The 17,728-nt window shown below is 42.6% G+C and overlaps 1 protein-coding gene across 1 annotated transcript in view; it reads right to left on the reverse strand.

The window, feature by feature from the left end:
* Positions 1-17,232, reverse strand: part of Neb (nebulin) — a 196,883-nt gene extending 179,651 nt beyond the window's left edge. Inside the window, 10 exon segments of the mRNA XM_029536160.1 lie at positions 1,348-1,452; positions 6,480-6,584; positions 7,225-7,329; positions 8,131-8,235; positions 8,690-8,797; positions 10,473-10,673; positions 12,242-12,283; positions 15,864-15,928; positions 16,519-16,600; positions 17,164-17,232. Coding sequence (XP_029392020.1) covers positions 1,348-1,452; positions 6,480-6,584; positions 7,225-7,329; positions 8,131-8,235; positions 8,690-8,797; positions 10,473-10,673; positions 12,242-12,283; positions 15,864-15,899 — 807 coding nt within the window. The 5' untranslated portion in view covers positions 15,900-15,928; positions 16,519-16,600; positions 17,164-17,232.
* Positions 17,233-17,728: the final 496 nt, after the last annotated feature.

Raw genomic sequence — 17,728 nt, forward strand, 5'->3', positions numbered from 1 at the left:
TGTGGTTGCTGGGATTTGAACTCAGGACCTTTGGAAGAGCAGTCAGTGCTCTTACCCGCTGAGCCATCTCACCAGCCCGATATTTTTTTTTTTCTAGTCATGTTTTAAGAGCTCAGTTGTCTGTCTAAGGGCTGCCTGACTGAAAAGCACAACTTGAATTTCATTGGCGGGTCTAAATTGATGTGGAGAGCGGCTACGGGGAAGTTTGAAAGCGATACTTACAAGTCACTTCCAAATGTCCACTCTGCATGTTCAAATTAGATAAAAAAAAAAAAAATTCTACTGGAATTGAGATAGTCTTTACATACAAATTAAAAAATGGATTATTTTAAAATGACCATTAGGAATACAACTTCTCCCAAGTAATCTTTCTGTTCTATCTTTTTCTCTGCTATGGACACACCTGGAAGCCATTTCAATATGCAAATCCCTCCATCTAACTTCTCTCTGCTTAGCCCTGGGGGAAAGGTTACTAGTGCCCTCACTCACTAATTTTACAATACATACACAGCCCCTGGGTTTTACATTAAATATTCTTCAAAAGGAGAAGCTAAAAAACACTGCGGGAGAGATGACATCATTTCTACCTTTTCTTTCAAGAGCCCACCTCTAGCAAAAAAAAAAGAAAAAAAAATGAATCCTGAAGTTCAGTCAAAATTGAAGCAGAAGATGAAACTGAGTCTCGACTTTCAGAGGAAAAGAAGGGTAGATAAAAGCAGCTGCCTCAGAGAGAGTGGCCCGACGGAACCTCATCACAACAGGACTTAGCTCGGCCTATATACCAGCCGAACACTTGTCTCCCTGCATTCCTTGCCACAGCTGCATCCTTCTGCGTTACTTTATCTGGCTAAATATAGGCCAAAGAAGCGGCTTGCTAGGGTGTCAAAGCTCTAAAGTGCTGGCCCCGCCACTGGCCACTGAGCCCTGTCTGAGAGCTCACTCTTACAGTCTGTCCACATCTGACTGAGGGTGCGGGGGTGGGGTATAAGACTGCCAGGGTGTCTCCCCATCCCCCAAGTTAAACCGCAGCCTCCACAGAGGGTGTAGTTTAGTCAGTCACTGACCTACCTGGGTTATCTTTCTCGGAAAATGTCAAGTGGCAATAAGCCAATAAGCTGCCTTATGAAGAGGTGACTGTGACATTTAAAAATCACTGAGTCACCAAGTTCACTAACCACTGAAGCCATTTATGCGATCAGCACATGTGCTGTTTTGGTGTAAAGGGTGGTTTGGGGGGGGAGGGGCAGGGCATGTGCAATCACACTCCTGGTGTTTCTGTTTCTTCTTTCAGCTCACCATCAGTAGGTTGCCATGAGAGACAGGGCCTGTCCGCCGCTCTACGCTTACCTTGCTCACTTGGTTGGTTACTTTCTTGGCAAATTCGACATCAGGAGGATCCGGCAGGGATGTGAACTGAGTTTGCTGCTCAGCAAGTCCTTTTTTGTAGGCAATCTGGCAAAAAAGTAAAAGGCAAGAATGCTCACATGCATCTGGAAAAGAGCCCTCATTTTTCATACTGCATTTGTTCCTTGGCCCTTTTAACACCACCAATGTTTTCTCCCTCAGGTTTTAATTGTACACTATTGTGTCTCGACTGTCCCTTGGTTGACACGCCCTGCCTCTCAGGGCTCCCACACATTTCTGTTTCTTTGAGTCTTCCCTCTTCTCAAAGATTCTTGGACCCTGACCTGTTTCTTTGCATCTGTCTTCATAGCATCCTTGGCAATGGCAAGTTTTCTTTTCACTAACATCCTCCACTCTCAATCTGGTCTTTATGTCACACCTACTTAGTCACGCCCACTTCTGGATAACATAACTACATATCATTCTATTCTTTTACCCAGGATTCTGAGTGGTACAGAGGAGAATCACACACACTAACCGATGGGATGATGCTAACAGTGTAAGTGGGATTAAGAAGGCCATAGGAAGGAGGTGTATGGGAGTAAAACTTCAAGCACCTAACGCGAACTCTGCAGGTCGTCTACCCAATTTTAGGTTCTGTGAACTGGGACTTGCCTGGGGCTCTGTGTCTAACACTTTATGACTTTATGATGCCCAACTGCCACTTTGTCTTCAGTGAAACTTGAGCATCCCATGCTGTGTCCAGACTCCCAGGAACGGGTCTTGAACTCTGTACTACTCCAATGGTCTCTCTTGTGGAGAAAGGAGGGGCTTTGCACTTAGAGTTTATCTCTCACCTTCGCTTGGTCTCTAAGAAGCAGTCCTCGCCCGCCCCCCCCCCCCCCCCCGTGAGCTTTCCACCATCCCCTCGCTTGCCATGTGTACAAGGCTCCTCCATCAGCTGTCCCTGCTATGTCTTACAGCTTCGTCCATCATCTGTCCCTGCTATGTCTCCCAGCTTCTGCCTCTCCCTCCATACTACCTCCTTCCTTTTAGCCTGTAAAAGCTTCTATAGTCTTTAAAAAAAAAACAAAACAAAACAAAAAAACAAGCAAAGCAAAACAAAGAAGTCTGGTACATATAAATCACAGACTCCCTTCATCTCTTCTCTCCTTTCTGCCTGCCTTCCTGAATCTTCTAACTAGTGGGAGTGGTCAGGGACTGACTTCAGCAGAAACTGGACTGGAAGTCATCTTCCCAACTCTTCTTTCACACAATACCTTCACTTCAACATGACAATATTCTTATTTATATTAGAAAATAAATTGGCTCATTCCAGGACCACAATCACCTTATACCAGGTCTAAATGTCTCTTAATAGTATCAACTTAGAGGACCTGATACACCTGAGAGGTTCTGCCAGTGCCTGACAAATACAGAAGAGGATGCTCACAGTCATCCATTGGACTGAGAACAGGGTCCCCAGTGGAGGAGCTGGAGAAAGTGCCCAAAGAGCTGAAGGGGTTTGCAGCCCCATAGGTGGGACAACAATATGAACTAACCAGTACCCCCAGAGCTCCCTGGGACTAAACCACGAACCACAGAAAACACATGGTGGGACTCATGGCTCCAGCTGCATATGTAGCAGAGGATAGCCTAGTTGGTCATCAATGGGAAGAGAGGCCCTTGGTCCTGTGAAGGTTCTATGCCCCAGTATAGGGGAATGCCAGGTCCAGGAGTGGGTGGGTTGTGGAGCAGGGGGAGCGGGGANGGGATAGGATGTTTTTGGAGGGGAAACCAGGAAAGGGGATAACATTTGAAATGTAAATAAAGAAAATATCTAATATAAACAAATAAATAAATAAAATCAACTTAGTACAGTTAACTGGGATATAAAAGACTTTTCTTTAAAAAAAAAAAAAAAGTAGATAATAGGTATACATGCCCCTGCTTAACTTAAGTACATAAAAACTTTATTTTAGGGAAAGGGAAAGCAGAATTTTCCATGACTTCTAAGTCCATAGGGAGAAAGTAGCATTCAAACAGGAGAAATGCTTATCAAGTGTGACAACCCGTCAAAAAGTTCCTGAGAAATCAGATCACCAAGTCTCTATTTTTCAGAATCAGTGCTCAGAGTTCTGTCTGGTTAGAATTCTGTGCTCCAGATCTGTTTAAAGACATATTTAATCCAAACATGGTAAATAGTATTTAATAAGATGCAGAAATAAGGTAGAGAGAGAGAACAAGAGTGACTAATATAAGGCCCGGCTTGAAGGCTACGTGCCCACACAGGAATATGTTCTGTAGACAACAGCTCTGAGCTAGAGACTGTAAAGCTCATGTTGCTAACAATAGTATTAATAGCCATACTAGTAATATGATACTTGGTGCGTACTTGGTCAGCAATAAAAATAAAGCTGTCTCCTAACTGCAGAGTCAGAGTGGAGATTTTCAGTTCGTTCTTGTAACTTCTTTCTTGTGTTCATTTTTGCGATATCTCAAAGGCACAGCCAACTTTTAGTGGTATGGAGACATTTCTTAAGTCATTGTTTTATGGGACAGGGGAAGTGTGCAGACAGGGTCTGCTTGGACAACTCTCCCTGTGCCTACATGACATGGCATTTCCAGACTCCCCATTCAGCTTCTCTGTCCCCTCGTCGTATGCTGGCTCCTTTCTAGGTGTCCTGCAGTCGAGTGTCCTCCAGGACTCTGTCCTTGACTGTTATTCTGTCGCTTGCCTCCTAAGTTTCTTGTCTTCAGCTATCACAATTACCCTGGTGAGTTTTAAACATTAAGTTCTTATCCTGATCTCATGTCTATGAGGATTTCACAGCCTCAACGTCTACGTTATCCATAGAATGCCTCGATCCAAACCCTTTCCCTAGCGTTTCATGTCTTTTTCTTTCTCCATAATACATATGTTTAAGCACATACGTTATGTGGTAATAAACTTTCCCATGGCTTTGTTCTCTCCTTTGTCTCCAATATCCACTGTCATTAACACCTAATATTTAGTATCTTATGATTCCTGTCTTTCCCTTTGCTCCATCTACACTGCCTAATTAGAGTTCTATGAATACTCCCAAGTTCGAGTTTTCCCTTGGTCTATCTGTCAAGAGTTTCTTCAGACTCTACTCTCATTGGCCTGTTGTCCTCACTCGCACCTCATGTTGACTTACTGCCCAGACTTGTACATCAGTCTAATCCGTAGGGTCCTGCTCTAGCAATTTACTAAGAACCCTACAAAGGAGGCACCCACTTCCATTGTTCTCTAACATCCCAGACTCAAGTGGCCCTTTCCCTTTGATTAAGTGGTTCCTGAACCTGAAATGTCTTTCTTCATTATCACCCAGGTTTCTAACATTTCTTCTGTGTGACCTTTCTCATAGCAATAATCAGACATTTCTGGTCATTTTTATTTTTATTTGCCATATAATACTTTTATCCTGCCAGTATGATATTTTAAAGGAAAAGGATGAACTTTCATATTCTGCTATAAATTCATTTATAATAAACTTCCAATGAATAGATATTTATTACTTGATAAGGACCTGTATTATGAACAAGGCTTGTCTTGCACTTAAGAGCATTTATCTCATGTCCTCTGAGATTCCTTGTCCAGGGACAGGATAGCCCTTGACACTGTGACAAGAAAACAGAACATCAAACAGCTTCCTTCTGAACAGACAGAAGGTAATCCATTTCCAACCACGGTGGCTGTTACTTATGGCACGGCATGATATGCCTGCAGTGGGAACAGGAAGCTAGGAGCTCATCCACAGGGGAGACATTCTGCCTGTAACTCTCCATCGGGAACCCAGCAAAACTGCTTCAGAAGGTTTCTTCAGTCATTCCTGCTCTGTGTTGTCAGCACCCACGTTGATGTCTTGCTACCTACTTGCTATTTACTATTTGTTCATTTATTTTATTATTTTTTTGCTATACAGTCCATTCACTCATTGCATTTAAAACCACAGATACCATTGTAAGTTTTTCATCAGCCAGAATATGATGACCCCATCACAAAATTGTGAATTAGTGAGATACAAACCCCCAATTTTTATCCTAAAAGAGAAGCAGGAAGTGCATATATATTTTAAAATTGGTACGGTGTGTTAGGTGACTTCAAAGTCCCATTTTGATTTCTTTCCTAACCTGCCCTATGGAAGTATGAACTTATATGAGTTGAATTTTAATCAAAAGTTGGGTCAAAACAAATCCATTAAAATTTGCAATCCATCCCGGATCCTAGCATCTACTGGAAATAAATCTCGTGTAAGTCTCAACTGCTTTGTTAAGTCTGCATTGAGTTCTTCTGGATGACAACTGAATACCAGGTAACAGGCCATTTCATAATATAGTTATCTGCCAAAGCCTGGATCTTTTGTAATCTAGAAGACTTCCAGTAAACCCAAGAAGGAAAAAACAAAACAAAACTCAAAACAAGGGTATGGGACTCTGTTGTGGTTGGTTCCAGTGCTGAAGATTTTAAGGTCTTTTAAAGTTCCTCTAGTATACTATTTTCAAGACCTAGGACATAAAAATCCTGGCAAGTGGCCTGCTGATTTTTTCTTTTTTTACTAACTCTGAAAATAGCCCTTACATAAAGTATTTCCAGGCTCTCTCTCTATCAGTGGGATAAACTGTGCAACCAGGTGTCAAAAGTCTCCAGGCAGAAGAGAGAAACATCCCATTCAGGGGATGGTGGATGGTGGGACAGAGATAAATACTCCGAAGTGACTGTGTTCCCTTAGTAAATTTTCAAAGGGAGGGATGTGACTCCAATGGCTGTTTTAAAAAAATGCCACTCCTCAATCACCACAAGACAACTTTGTCCGAGCCAAGGGAGAAAATGATATATGGTTTGGTGGGAAGAACATTAGTCTTGGGGTTTAAGGCTAGACTCTGCCACTACTGGTATGAGCTTAGGTCCCTCACATAAAGGAAGAAGGGGTTGGGTTAAATTATATCTGATATAAAGTATAAATTATAGCTGAGGTAAATACACATTATACATTTTGACTGTAGATGTAGTCCTGTGTAATAATGACTTTGAATCTTTCTTAAGGACCTAAAGACGTGGCCCAGGCCTTCTCGACCCCACATTCAGAAGGTACCCAGTGTATTTCACTTACATCACTAAGTGCTTTCTGGGCCTGGGCGACCCTCCTCAGCTCCGGACTGTCATTATAGGGATAAAACAACGCTTTGTCGGCTTCCCAGTCTTCAGTGTACAGTTTCTAAATCAGAGAAGAGCAAGAAGCGATGAGAAAACAAGCAATGCATGAAATACATCATTTGCTCTCCATTGATGACATGAGGCACAAAGGGCAAGGTGAGAGCCGAGGTCAGGGAAAGTCACAGACAACCTCCCTCCTCCATTCGGACCACATTATTTATTTTTGTTAGTAGATTGTCCTGCTTCTAAAAAATCTTATTTTTAGATGTTGTCTACTATCTATGGTTTTACCTGCCTCCTGCCTAAGGGACAGGGAAGTTCTATCATAAAACAAACCAATTTCTATCATAAAACAAACTTCTAATTAGTGTGACAGTCAGGGATACCCAAAGAAAAGCTAACAATTTAAACAAATAAACCAACCAACCACTGCTTGGTCAACTTCTTAATCAGTTCCCTGTGTGTCTTAATTCTCTCCATGCTATGTTCCCACCCACAGGTTGTTCTCACCCACAGGTTCTCCAGGGACTTTCAGCCACTCTACCCAAGCATGCTCCTCAACAGGGTCTAAGGGTCCTCCTGGTCAAGCTATAGTCCCACATAGGTCCTGAGGCTACTTGCAGAAACACAAGTTGTTGAAAGTTCAGCAGCTATGGCTCGAAGTATGCCATGGGATATTAAACAGAGCTAGACCTCCTCACCTTACTGAACATGGCTGTGTTCTTGACAGCTTGGACAAGTTCAGGGGCATCAGGGGGAAGCAGGTACTTATCCTTGGTGTCTTCCCAGTTCTGCTTGTATAAAACCTAGAGAGAAAACAGATGGACAACTCTGGCTTGACAGAACAGTGAAGTTGGCTGCACACAACCAGGAAAGCACTGGTAAGCTTTTGCTAAACAACAACTATACCCTCTGATTCTGATTTTCAATTACTTTCAAAGATTTCAATAAGCTAATTAATTCAGTTTTCTTTTGACTTACATGATATTCTAGAACTCTTTAATTAGCTGCCCACATTTGAATTTGGAAATTTCTCATAAAACTTTTGCTTTCTAACCCCCCCCCCCCACTTTAAAAACAAACAAGATGGCCTGCTCCTTTTTGGAAGGGAAATGGAGGAGTGGAGGGAGGGGAGACTGTAGTCAGGATGGAATGTATGAGGGAAAAATTTTAAAAAATAATTAATGAATGAAAAAGGAATACTCAAAAAAGAATGATGAAAAAGAGAAAGAAAATTTCTGAATTTCAGTGCCAACATCTGATAACTTATAAATCTATTTTAAAGTTTAAACAGCAAATAAAATCTTGGCTTTTATCTTGCAGTGAATAAATAAACAAACATGTAGACAAGATATCAGGACTGTACTTTTGCAGCATCCCACCCCCTCCCCCATTAGAGTAGCAAATGCCTCTTCAGGCAAGTCAAGAAATCTTCAATCCACCCACAGCAATCTACAGGCCCCTTCAGTCGTCTGTGGAGCCTGCTGTTCCGTGTAAACATCCAGCTCACATTATCTGTGAGCAGGATTGTGTCCCTCAATCCACACAGAAATGGGCGTTATGCATGCTGATGGCCACCCCAGGGCCACCCATCAACATGACCTTACCTTGCTGACTTGCTGCGACACTTTCTTAGCATGTTCAATATCTTTTGCTTTTTCATCCACATGACAGATAGTTTTAGCAACATCTCCATCCATTCGATACTTAACCTGCAAAAACAACACATGCCTGACCTTCACAACCAGCATGGACACACATCTAAGGCTCTGATAAGCCAAAGACTGTATGCTTGCATCACAAAGCAGAGATCCTGAATTTTAGCTAGGAAGATTCACAGAGGACCTGCAGCTACTACTTGTCTGCTCTGCTGGTTGAACTTCCAGCCTGGGGCTTCTCAGCCTCACTGTATTCCACGTGGAGGAACACTGTCAATTCAAAATATAGTTGGAAGATAGTCTCCTTTTTGATTGCTAAGCCAAGTTTTCCAAAGTTTCCCTGGATTCATTCGGAACAGACATGATTCATGGCTAATGCCATATCTAGATGTCTGAACTAGCTCAGAATGATTTGTCTCCTTATTCCCCCTATGCTTAGAGCCTCCAGGATCCAGAGCCAGGCATATTTACACAATGCCCCCTCCTTTACTTGAGGAATGAAGCCCACCTCACTGAGTTGATCCTGGACTTTCTTGATTCTGCGAAGTTCTGGAGTATCGCTTGTGATGGCGTATGGCTGTCCCTTTGCTTTCTCATAGTTCTCTTTGTATTTATTCTGAAAAGAATACTAGATATTAGCCTGGAACGTGACCAGACAGCATCAGTAAGTTCAGGCAGCACACACATCCTCATCTGATTTTTTTTTTTAAATCCTTTAAGGAATAACAATTATCAGTTGCGACAGCTTCCATTCTGTCCCATGCCTTCTCAGCAAAACCTAAAATAGATTTGTAAATTGTTCCTCCTAAACAGGATAGGCTCCTAGAGAGTTGTTACAAACAATTGTCTTGGATATGCTCAAAAATAATCTCTTGATTTTTTTTTGGTTGCACACATATACAAAAGCCTGAATATAGATTATTCTAGAAAATGACTTAGGCCTAAAAAGATTTAATTGCTGATACAATGCAGACAGACTCACTTTAGAAGCTGCAGCTGAACTGCTGTGGTTACAAAGCCGTGGTGCCAGCTGAATTAATGGGAAGCCTGAATTATGGACTATTTTATAATGATATGCAAAGTTATTATTTCTGCTAGCTATTCTGTAGATCCTTGCTTTAGTAATAATATGCATCGTTTATAACTATCAAGGCCCTCAAAGAATATTCTTGAATAGTCAGCAATTTAAATTACACTGCCGATTTAGACATCAGCCACTGGCAGTCTGTGGGGGGTTGCCAGCACTCCACTCAGAATATCAAAAATTCCAGGTTCCTAATGTCCAAATTAGTGAGATTATATGGCAATGAATTAATGAGATAATTTTGTCTTTATTGAACACTGCAGAGAGAAGGAAGCAAGAAAGTCTTGTTTGGAATCCTTCATGGTAGATCATTCAAGGATCCAAATTAGAAATGTACTTGATAATCTCCAGGAATTAATACAACCAAACTCGAATCTTTAGAGGCCAGTCACACATAGAAGCTTTAGGAATTGGTTTCGGTCCACATAATGTGATGTCCCCCTGAACTACAGCATATCTCTTCAAGCATCTAGACCACACAGAATCAAGCTCCCTAGAGAGCTCTTAGCCCGACATGGAAATCAACAAGTCAGATCTACTGAAATAGGTGTAGCTTTGTACTGGCAGGCACTGCACATTACAGGACTGTGGTGGGACTGTAAGAAGCAGAGACCATTGACTCTTCAATCATCCTCAGTCCGGGGTACATGTGAGGACATCTGGCAGCTTTGAAGACTCCTTTTGTACCAGACTGAGCCTCAGAACATTAAACAGGAATGCCCTGAGCACCAGTAGTTTTAAATCTTGTAGGTAAATTGGCTGTGTAGCTCTCCAGAAAACTCATGGTTCTGGGTTACCCTTAAACACTCTGATGCTCATTTTCAAATGAGTTCAGTCTGATCTTGGTTTTCTGAATCACAAGTTCTTCTTGATGCCATTTTATAATCATTCATGCCATTGACTCTTGCACTCACACAGTTTAACTGTACAACTCAGCTTCTATGAACAGACTTCTAGTAAATAAGTAAAGAAATAAAATATTCATGTTTCTGTTGTCATTGCTCTGGACTGGCTATGCAACACAGGTTTTACAGTTAACTCCCGTGTCATCTTGTGGTAACAACAAGGGTTCATCCTGATGTTGCAATGGCTTGGATGAGCTACTCAAAAAAAAATCCAGAGTCACACATACAAGACACATTTCTACAAAACTGATCAGTAACTTCCCAGTCATACAACCGCATAGGAGGTGGCGCTTAAGACTTACTGGGCTGAAAAGATCCTGCATTTTCTGACTGTGTTGAATGTAGGGGGTCATGAACTTAGACGAGTCCACCTTCTTTCGGATGACCTTCTTCCGCTCCACCGGTTTTGCTGGTTGTGGCTGTACCAGCGCTGGTGTGGAAGTTTCTGATTGGCCATAGTCCGATGTCCTTGTCGTTGTGGTTTCATAGACTTCTGTAATTGTCTGAAAATAAAACATGTGGCTATGAAGTAAAAACTAATACAGTGACCTTGGTGTATAATGTTCTAATTTCAGTCATTCTGACATCCCCGGTGCTCCTTTTCCATATACAAACCAAACCAAAGCAGGAAGATGCATATTACATTCATACTTCCATATGAAGACACAGACCATGTACAGCCTGGATATTGACTGTGGCATCACCTGTAACCTGTATTTTCAGAGATCTCATTAAACACCTTAAGGGAATATTTAAAAAAAACAAAACAGAAAGTCTTAATCATGTCTTTCTTAAGTGAGGGCTGAGGCTGTAGCTCAATGGTAGAGCCCTTGCTTAGCATGCACAAGATTGTATGTTCCACCTCCAGCACCGTCAAAATAAAACAAAATAATAAGAATCTTTTCAAGTGGTTTAGATCAAGAAAAAGCAAAGGAGACATGGAAATGAATGGCTGTTAAAAATAAAGCTGAAATTCTTGGTACAACTTTTAAGTGAATAAGAAAGACAGTTGCAATTCCTGTAGGCATTTAGTCATTCTATATATCACGGGATGGGGGGACCAAAACCTTAAAAAATGAATCACATAAGTATTGGTATTATTCTTTTGACTTAGTTCATTAATCTGAACTAGACCGCCATTCATGCCGGGGACCAGAACAATGGTGGTGACATAGTGGACAAGTATCCTCTCAACAGTCTTAGCTAAGCATTAGCTGGGAAGCCATTGTTTCTTACAGCAGGCTGCGGTGGAATCGCTAAGATTCAAAGTCGCAATGTAGTTCAAGGTTAGAAGTAAGGTACACAGGGGAAGAGGGTAAGCAGCAGAGCCTTCACCCGTGGAAGATCATGTCCTTCAAGGCAAAGATCTCCAGTCCAAAGCAGAATTCTAGCATCAGCAGGAGGAAGAGAAATCGGCCAAGGCGACTGTAAATCTGACAAGCCCCACTGTTAATTGGCTAAACTCTGCCTATTATTACTCAAGGATGCCTGGGCGTCCAATCAAACCACCAAGGTCAGCTTTGATCCAGCCTCTTTGCACAAGCGTCACAGTGTGCTGCTTTGATTAGTTATGTGTCACACTCAAGGAGAAACAACTCCATGCAGAAAGTAAAGGACCAGGCAGGGGGATATCCAACTTGGGATTGCTGCCAAAAAAATAAAAGCCTTTTCCTGGAATTCTCAGGAGTACCATCCCTGGTGGCAGGGACTTAACCCTACAAGTTACATCTTTACAGGACTGTGCCAATCACAAGTCCTAGGCATCCCTCACGTGACAATGTAGGTGAGAAGGCAGTCACTGACATGGCCTTCATTCAAACTTATCTATACACAAGAAAACCATGCCACACGAGCAGTAGGGAACCCTTTCTAGCCATCTGAGCTAAGCAGAGCATTAAAAACATGTGAATTAGCCTATCAAATGTGGAGTATGGTCTTTTAATACCAACGTCTGGGCACTGGAGAGTGAGCACCCTAAAGAGACTCCCTTTCTCCATCTTTCTGTCTCTGAAGGAAGAAAGAGGCTCTCTCTAAGGAGAATCAGTTCATGCAAGTATGGGCTGAGTCTTACCTCTCCTGGCACCTCCTCGTAAACGGTCTCCTCTGTGTAGTACTGTAAACAGAGCACAGGAATGTCTATGAGACAAGTAGAGCAGCCAGCAGCCAGCCCTCCCCTGCCACCACTGAACCTATGAGCTTGCTTCCGTGACTGAGTTGATGTGGGATGTCTGCAGGGAGGAAGGAGGTAATGGCCTGTTCCTATTCTAGGACCCATTTTCACTTAGGAAGTTCGAGGAGAGCTAAAATGTGCACATCAGATCTAGCAAGACGTTGCACACTGTCCAGCAAGGTGAAGGGGTCTGAGGTGCCTCTTGGTCACTGGAAGCTCTTCTCCTGGGGCAAGAAACATTTGCCCCTTAGAATTTCTGTCCCAGTTTGCTTCCTGTTGCCGTGAGAAAACACCATGACTAAAAGCAACTTAGGATAGAAAGGATTCATTCGGCTTCCATGTCCCATGACAGTCCCAGCCAGGGAAGTCAGGGCAGGCAGGAACTCAATTGGGAGTAGAGGCAGGAGCCATGGAGGAACAAAGCTGCTTACTGGTTTGCTCTCACCGATGCCTCCAGGCTTTTTGCTTTTACAAGTCAGGACCACCCACCCAGGAATGGCTCTGTCCACAGTGGGCTAGGTCCTTCCACGTTGATCATTAATCAAAAATGCCCCGCAGGCTTTCGTACTAACCAATCTGATAGAGGCAATTCCTCAGCTGAGGTTCCCTCTCCCCAGGTGGACAAAACCTCACCAGCCCCCATATCTAAGAGAATCTGCTTGAAGAGGACTCAGGGTGCTGTGCATACAAAGGGAAGCTACTACAGGACTCACTGCTACTGATTATAAAACAAAACACAAACCCCCTGTGAGCAAATGTCTACTAATATTCCCCTCTGTTATTCCCATCTCCCCTGGATTACTAAGAGTAAGTAATCTGGAGTGGTGGCTGCCTCTTTTTCAATACAGTATAGCCTACATCCCACTCGGCACTCGCCCGCCTGCCTCTGCTGAAATGCCAGGTGATTTCACTAGCTTAACTGGGGTAGCATATCTATGGGGGAAGGGAGGCTGCTGAGGTTCAGTTGGTGTAGGTCATGGGAAGAAAGGGAAAGAAAAGGCACCTCAGGGGACTTCGGGAAGTGAGGCTGCAGTCTGCCACTGGGCCTGCAGCCTGGATCTGAAACCCACTCCAGTTTTGTTCTCTGACATCATGCGGAATAAATAGATGCAGAGAGGAACTGGCTGACATTTTGTCTCTGGTACCTAAGGAGAGTGGAATCCTGCCCCAGCCTCATCCAGTGCTGCTGGGCCAACAGCAGGCACGGCTTCTGTGGGTCTACACATTCAACAGAGGGATGAAAAGGAAGCACTTGGCTCATTTTCTCAATCAGAAAAAAAAAAAAAAAAAACACATGGAATTTTATGCTGATTTTCTTATATTTCTGACGTGGAAGCTTTTGGGGCGGGGGTACACTGATGCAAAATTCTCCTCAGTGCCCTACTTCCTCCTGCCCTTAGTTCAGTAAGCTCTCCTTGCCCCAGGCCAGCTGAGCTGGTTGTAACTATATAAAGCTCACTTAACGTTCCTTACATTTGTACTTCTTTTCCATTTAAAATTTAATTTTTGTGTGCATACGTCTTTATAGATAGTAATAGGTGCCATGTGCTCTCAGGACAGAGGTGAGCTCTTTAACCCTGTGACTTGGGCACAGGACAAAGGCCATTTAGACACTTTAAGTAGCACTGAGGTCAGACGGAGCTACTCCATTGGTCACACAGAGCCTGAGTAGCCTGCAAAGAAATATTAAAACTGCAATGGATGATTCCCATCGATTTTAGATTTTCTGAACATCCCAGTAAAAGCAGCTTTTGTGAGCAACGTGGTTTCACCTTTTCTGGGATCTCACAATGGGGAAATCTGTCTTGGAAGAGTAAACTCACAAAAAACCACAACATCGTCCAAGTGCTTGGCATTAACTTGAATGCCAAACCTCATGCTTTTAGAGTTATTCTGCTAATCAGGCAGTATGTGACTGCTCCCTTCTCCTTCTTCATTTCAGTCCATATAGACAGTGCCAGCAAAATTTTATTTCAGCTATCCAAGATCCCCAAGAGCCATGGATTTGAGACTGGTTACTACTCTTTTTGAGCCAATCCCTCTTGGATCTGCAACCACCCAATGCTTGTGATCTTTTGTGAGACCAAAGAGACTGGAGTTCAACGCTCCCCGACAGGCCATCTATTAGTTAGTATGTGCTAGTCAGACCACAAGCAGGAATGGGAACAAGAGAGCAAGGATGGATGGAATGCCTAAAATAGCCCCTTCCAGGGTCGTGGCGAGCTGGCTCAATCAAGGCTAACACAATGCCCTTAAACACTTTACGCAAACACTTAAAGGCTAAGGGGTAGTCTGACTGGAGGCTTGAAAGTGTTCCTTTGATCATCATAACAGGAAAGAAATTAATCATGACTATTAATTTATAGTATGCTTATTTAATAGGGATAGTTCTGACTTCTCAGAACTTACTTTAATGTGTTCATTAGTGATGGTGCAATCCATGAGAAGCTGCAGCCACCAACCTAGGAGGCAGAGAGGTTCACACTGCCTCTGTCAGATACAACTTCAGTAATAATGGTAATTTTATTTATAAAATAAAATTTTTTCTTTGCCTAAATAAAGATTGATTAGCAAGTATAAATTTTGGCACCTTTATCCAGAGTTTTGTTTGGGACAGCTCTTCTAGTTAATTTCAATCATTTAAAAAAAAAAAAAACAACAACAGATTTTCATCTGTTTAGATCATTGTTAATTGGAACTTTTTAGGCACTTTGGATTTCATAGCAATATATTCACACAGATTAGCCTTGAGCCTTTGGGATTCTGTTCTTGAAGACAAAGCTAAAGGCAAGAGCTGTTAAGGAAAAGGAACACTGAGATTACAACAATGTGATACTAACAGAAAGTACACATTAGTTCTGCAAAACGTCCAGGAGGCCACCAATGACTTGGGAGGACGTTTTCAAGAGAGCCGCCTGTAGTCTTAGTTCTCAGTCAAGATTCAAAAAGCTCATCCTGTTTACTTAAGTATGATGGAGTTGGTGGGAAAGTGGCTCCAGCTGTCTCTGTGACCTTCATGGGCTCACATGTGTATCAGTGAAATCGTGGTCGTACACACACACACACACACACACAAAGCGGCTCATAGATGGCTCCTCCTGTGTGTAATACCTCCCCTATGCAATTCATCTAGTTGAAGCAGATTCCTTCTGTCTTGGTGCAGGTGCTGGGAGGCGCGCCTAGGGCCCTTTGATTGCTGGGGTTGGGAGGTGGGAAAGCAATCCCTTTAAAAGGTAAAGTAAAAACCTATCTGCACCCACACCTTGGCTTTTGTTTGTTGTGTTGTTTGGTTTTTTTGCGAGTTTAAGAAAAAGTAAAACTGGGAAGTAGCAACATTCCCTTTCACTTCCAGGACTCATAGTTGTGTGAAACGGAACATGACACATGCCTTCTTTGTACTTTGAGGGTGACTCTTTGGGATGTTATAATAGATGATGTGATTTTCCAGTGACTGATTGACCCCCCGGCTCCAGCTGTCACCTCATAGAGTGTTTTGCTGGCGGAGGGGCACCACTCTTCTTACCTCTATCACTTCCTCATACTCTTCCTCATCCGCCATTTTTCCAGAGTAGTAGTGGCACCTACAAACTTTCCATATGCCATACAAAGAAAAATATATTAGTATTTTCTTATACTATAAAAGAAACTTAAAACCAACCCACGCTACACTAATATATATGTATATACATATATGTTATGTATACATGTATACATATTATATGTATATAATATGTATACATGTATATATATATATATATATATATATATATATATATATACACATACACATATATATATAGTGGGTTAAGGGACATGTAAAATAGCTTACAAATCAAAGCTTCCATCTTCTCTCCGATTACCTTCGGTATACCCTGAGCACTGCCTACCCATCCAGGATTTACTCGATTCAAGTTTTATAAAAGAAAACAACGCAGTTTGGACTCAAGAGAAGGGATTTAAATGACCAAACATTAGGCAGAAAATATTTTTCAAGCAAAATGTTCAGCGAAAGAAAATTGAGTGTGGCTTTCAGTAATTGGAGTTTTGCCTCATAACCCCCAAACTCTAGGCAGGCTAACTTCGTTTTCTGCCTTGGTCTAGAATGCCATATGAAGTATATCTAATATTAGAACATGTAGAATAAATCTCCCCATAAATTTTGAAATAAAAGTAGAAACCTCAAGGCAACGGGGTTATTTTCTTCCGGAAAACCATTGGCTTCCACGGATATTCTTCCCTTTCTGTAGCTCTTATTCAAGCCTGAAAAATAAGAAAGAAAAAGAATTAAAGTATTGCTTGAAGTACACATAAGCTTGCCAGTCTTTGGCCTAGATTTCTAATTCAGGAACTAGGGAAAGGCTGAAGGCCCTTCGGCCCGACGCCAGAGAATGGCCACCCCATACAAGCTGTATGATGTCTGAGAGCAGCTGTCCTCTTCCAGAGATGCTTGACTGTAAACCAATACCCTGGGTGGCTGGTTTTGTTAAGCTAGCGAAACTGCTGGTCCTTCTGAGGCAAAGGAAGCTCTGTATGGTGGGATAAATATAGGAACACTGACCAGAGAGCTTTCTTCATAGGAATATAGGTAACAACAAAAATTAAAAAGAAAATTGCTGTTAGACAGCCAACGTGGTCAAGCAATATCGGGAGAGGGCAGGACATCCTCCACGCTCTGTGTCAGGCATGACTAATAGGGTCCTCCTAGCCACGGATCACCCCTGTTTCCCCAATTAGAGACTCAAAACTTTGAAAATTAGTTCAAGGGACATCATGGAACATTCTCTCAGGAGAACACTCCAGAAGAAGACACAAATGGTCCTTACCTTCGAGCTATGTGAATAACCCTGGCCAGCAGCAAATCCTCTCCCCGCTCTCCCCTCCTGAGACGCCCAGGCAAAAGCCACCGGGGTGCAGGCGCTCCCAACTTATCATGTGGGAGGAACAACCAATCAGATCTCGAGTTGCTCAAATTTCAGAAGCTAAATATACTGGGTGATCTTCTGCAAGCCACCTGTTCGTCGATCCCACTAAAGGATAAAGGGTAACAAATTGCTAGCCTAGAACGATTCAAATGCGATGGGATTTTACCTAACTGCCAACCGCTGAGAGCAAAGCCCAGGTTTAAATCGATCATTTTCTGAAGCCTCGCTCAGTACCCGACTTGGGCAGAATGGTTTGGAGGAACTAAGCCGGACTTGGAAACTTTGGCTCTTCTGTTGCGGGCCTTATCCCGTCTGATCTTCACAGAGGTCCACAGGATTCCTTAGGAATGCTAACTTCAGAGGGACAGACATGTGTGAGGCCGGTGTAGTTGTGTGAGAAACTGAGGAACACAATCCAGAAATCATCAGGCTGTCAGAAGCAATTTTTTTTTTAATGTGATGTAAT

The sequence above is a fragment of the Mus pahari genome, chromosome 3 (assembly GCF_900095145.1).
Source record: "Mus pahari chromosome 3, PAHARI_EIJ_v1.1, whole genome shotgun sequence".
Classification (NCBI taxonomy): Eukaryota; Metazoa; Chordata; class Mammalia; order Rodentia; family Muridae; genus Mus; species Mus pahari.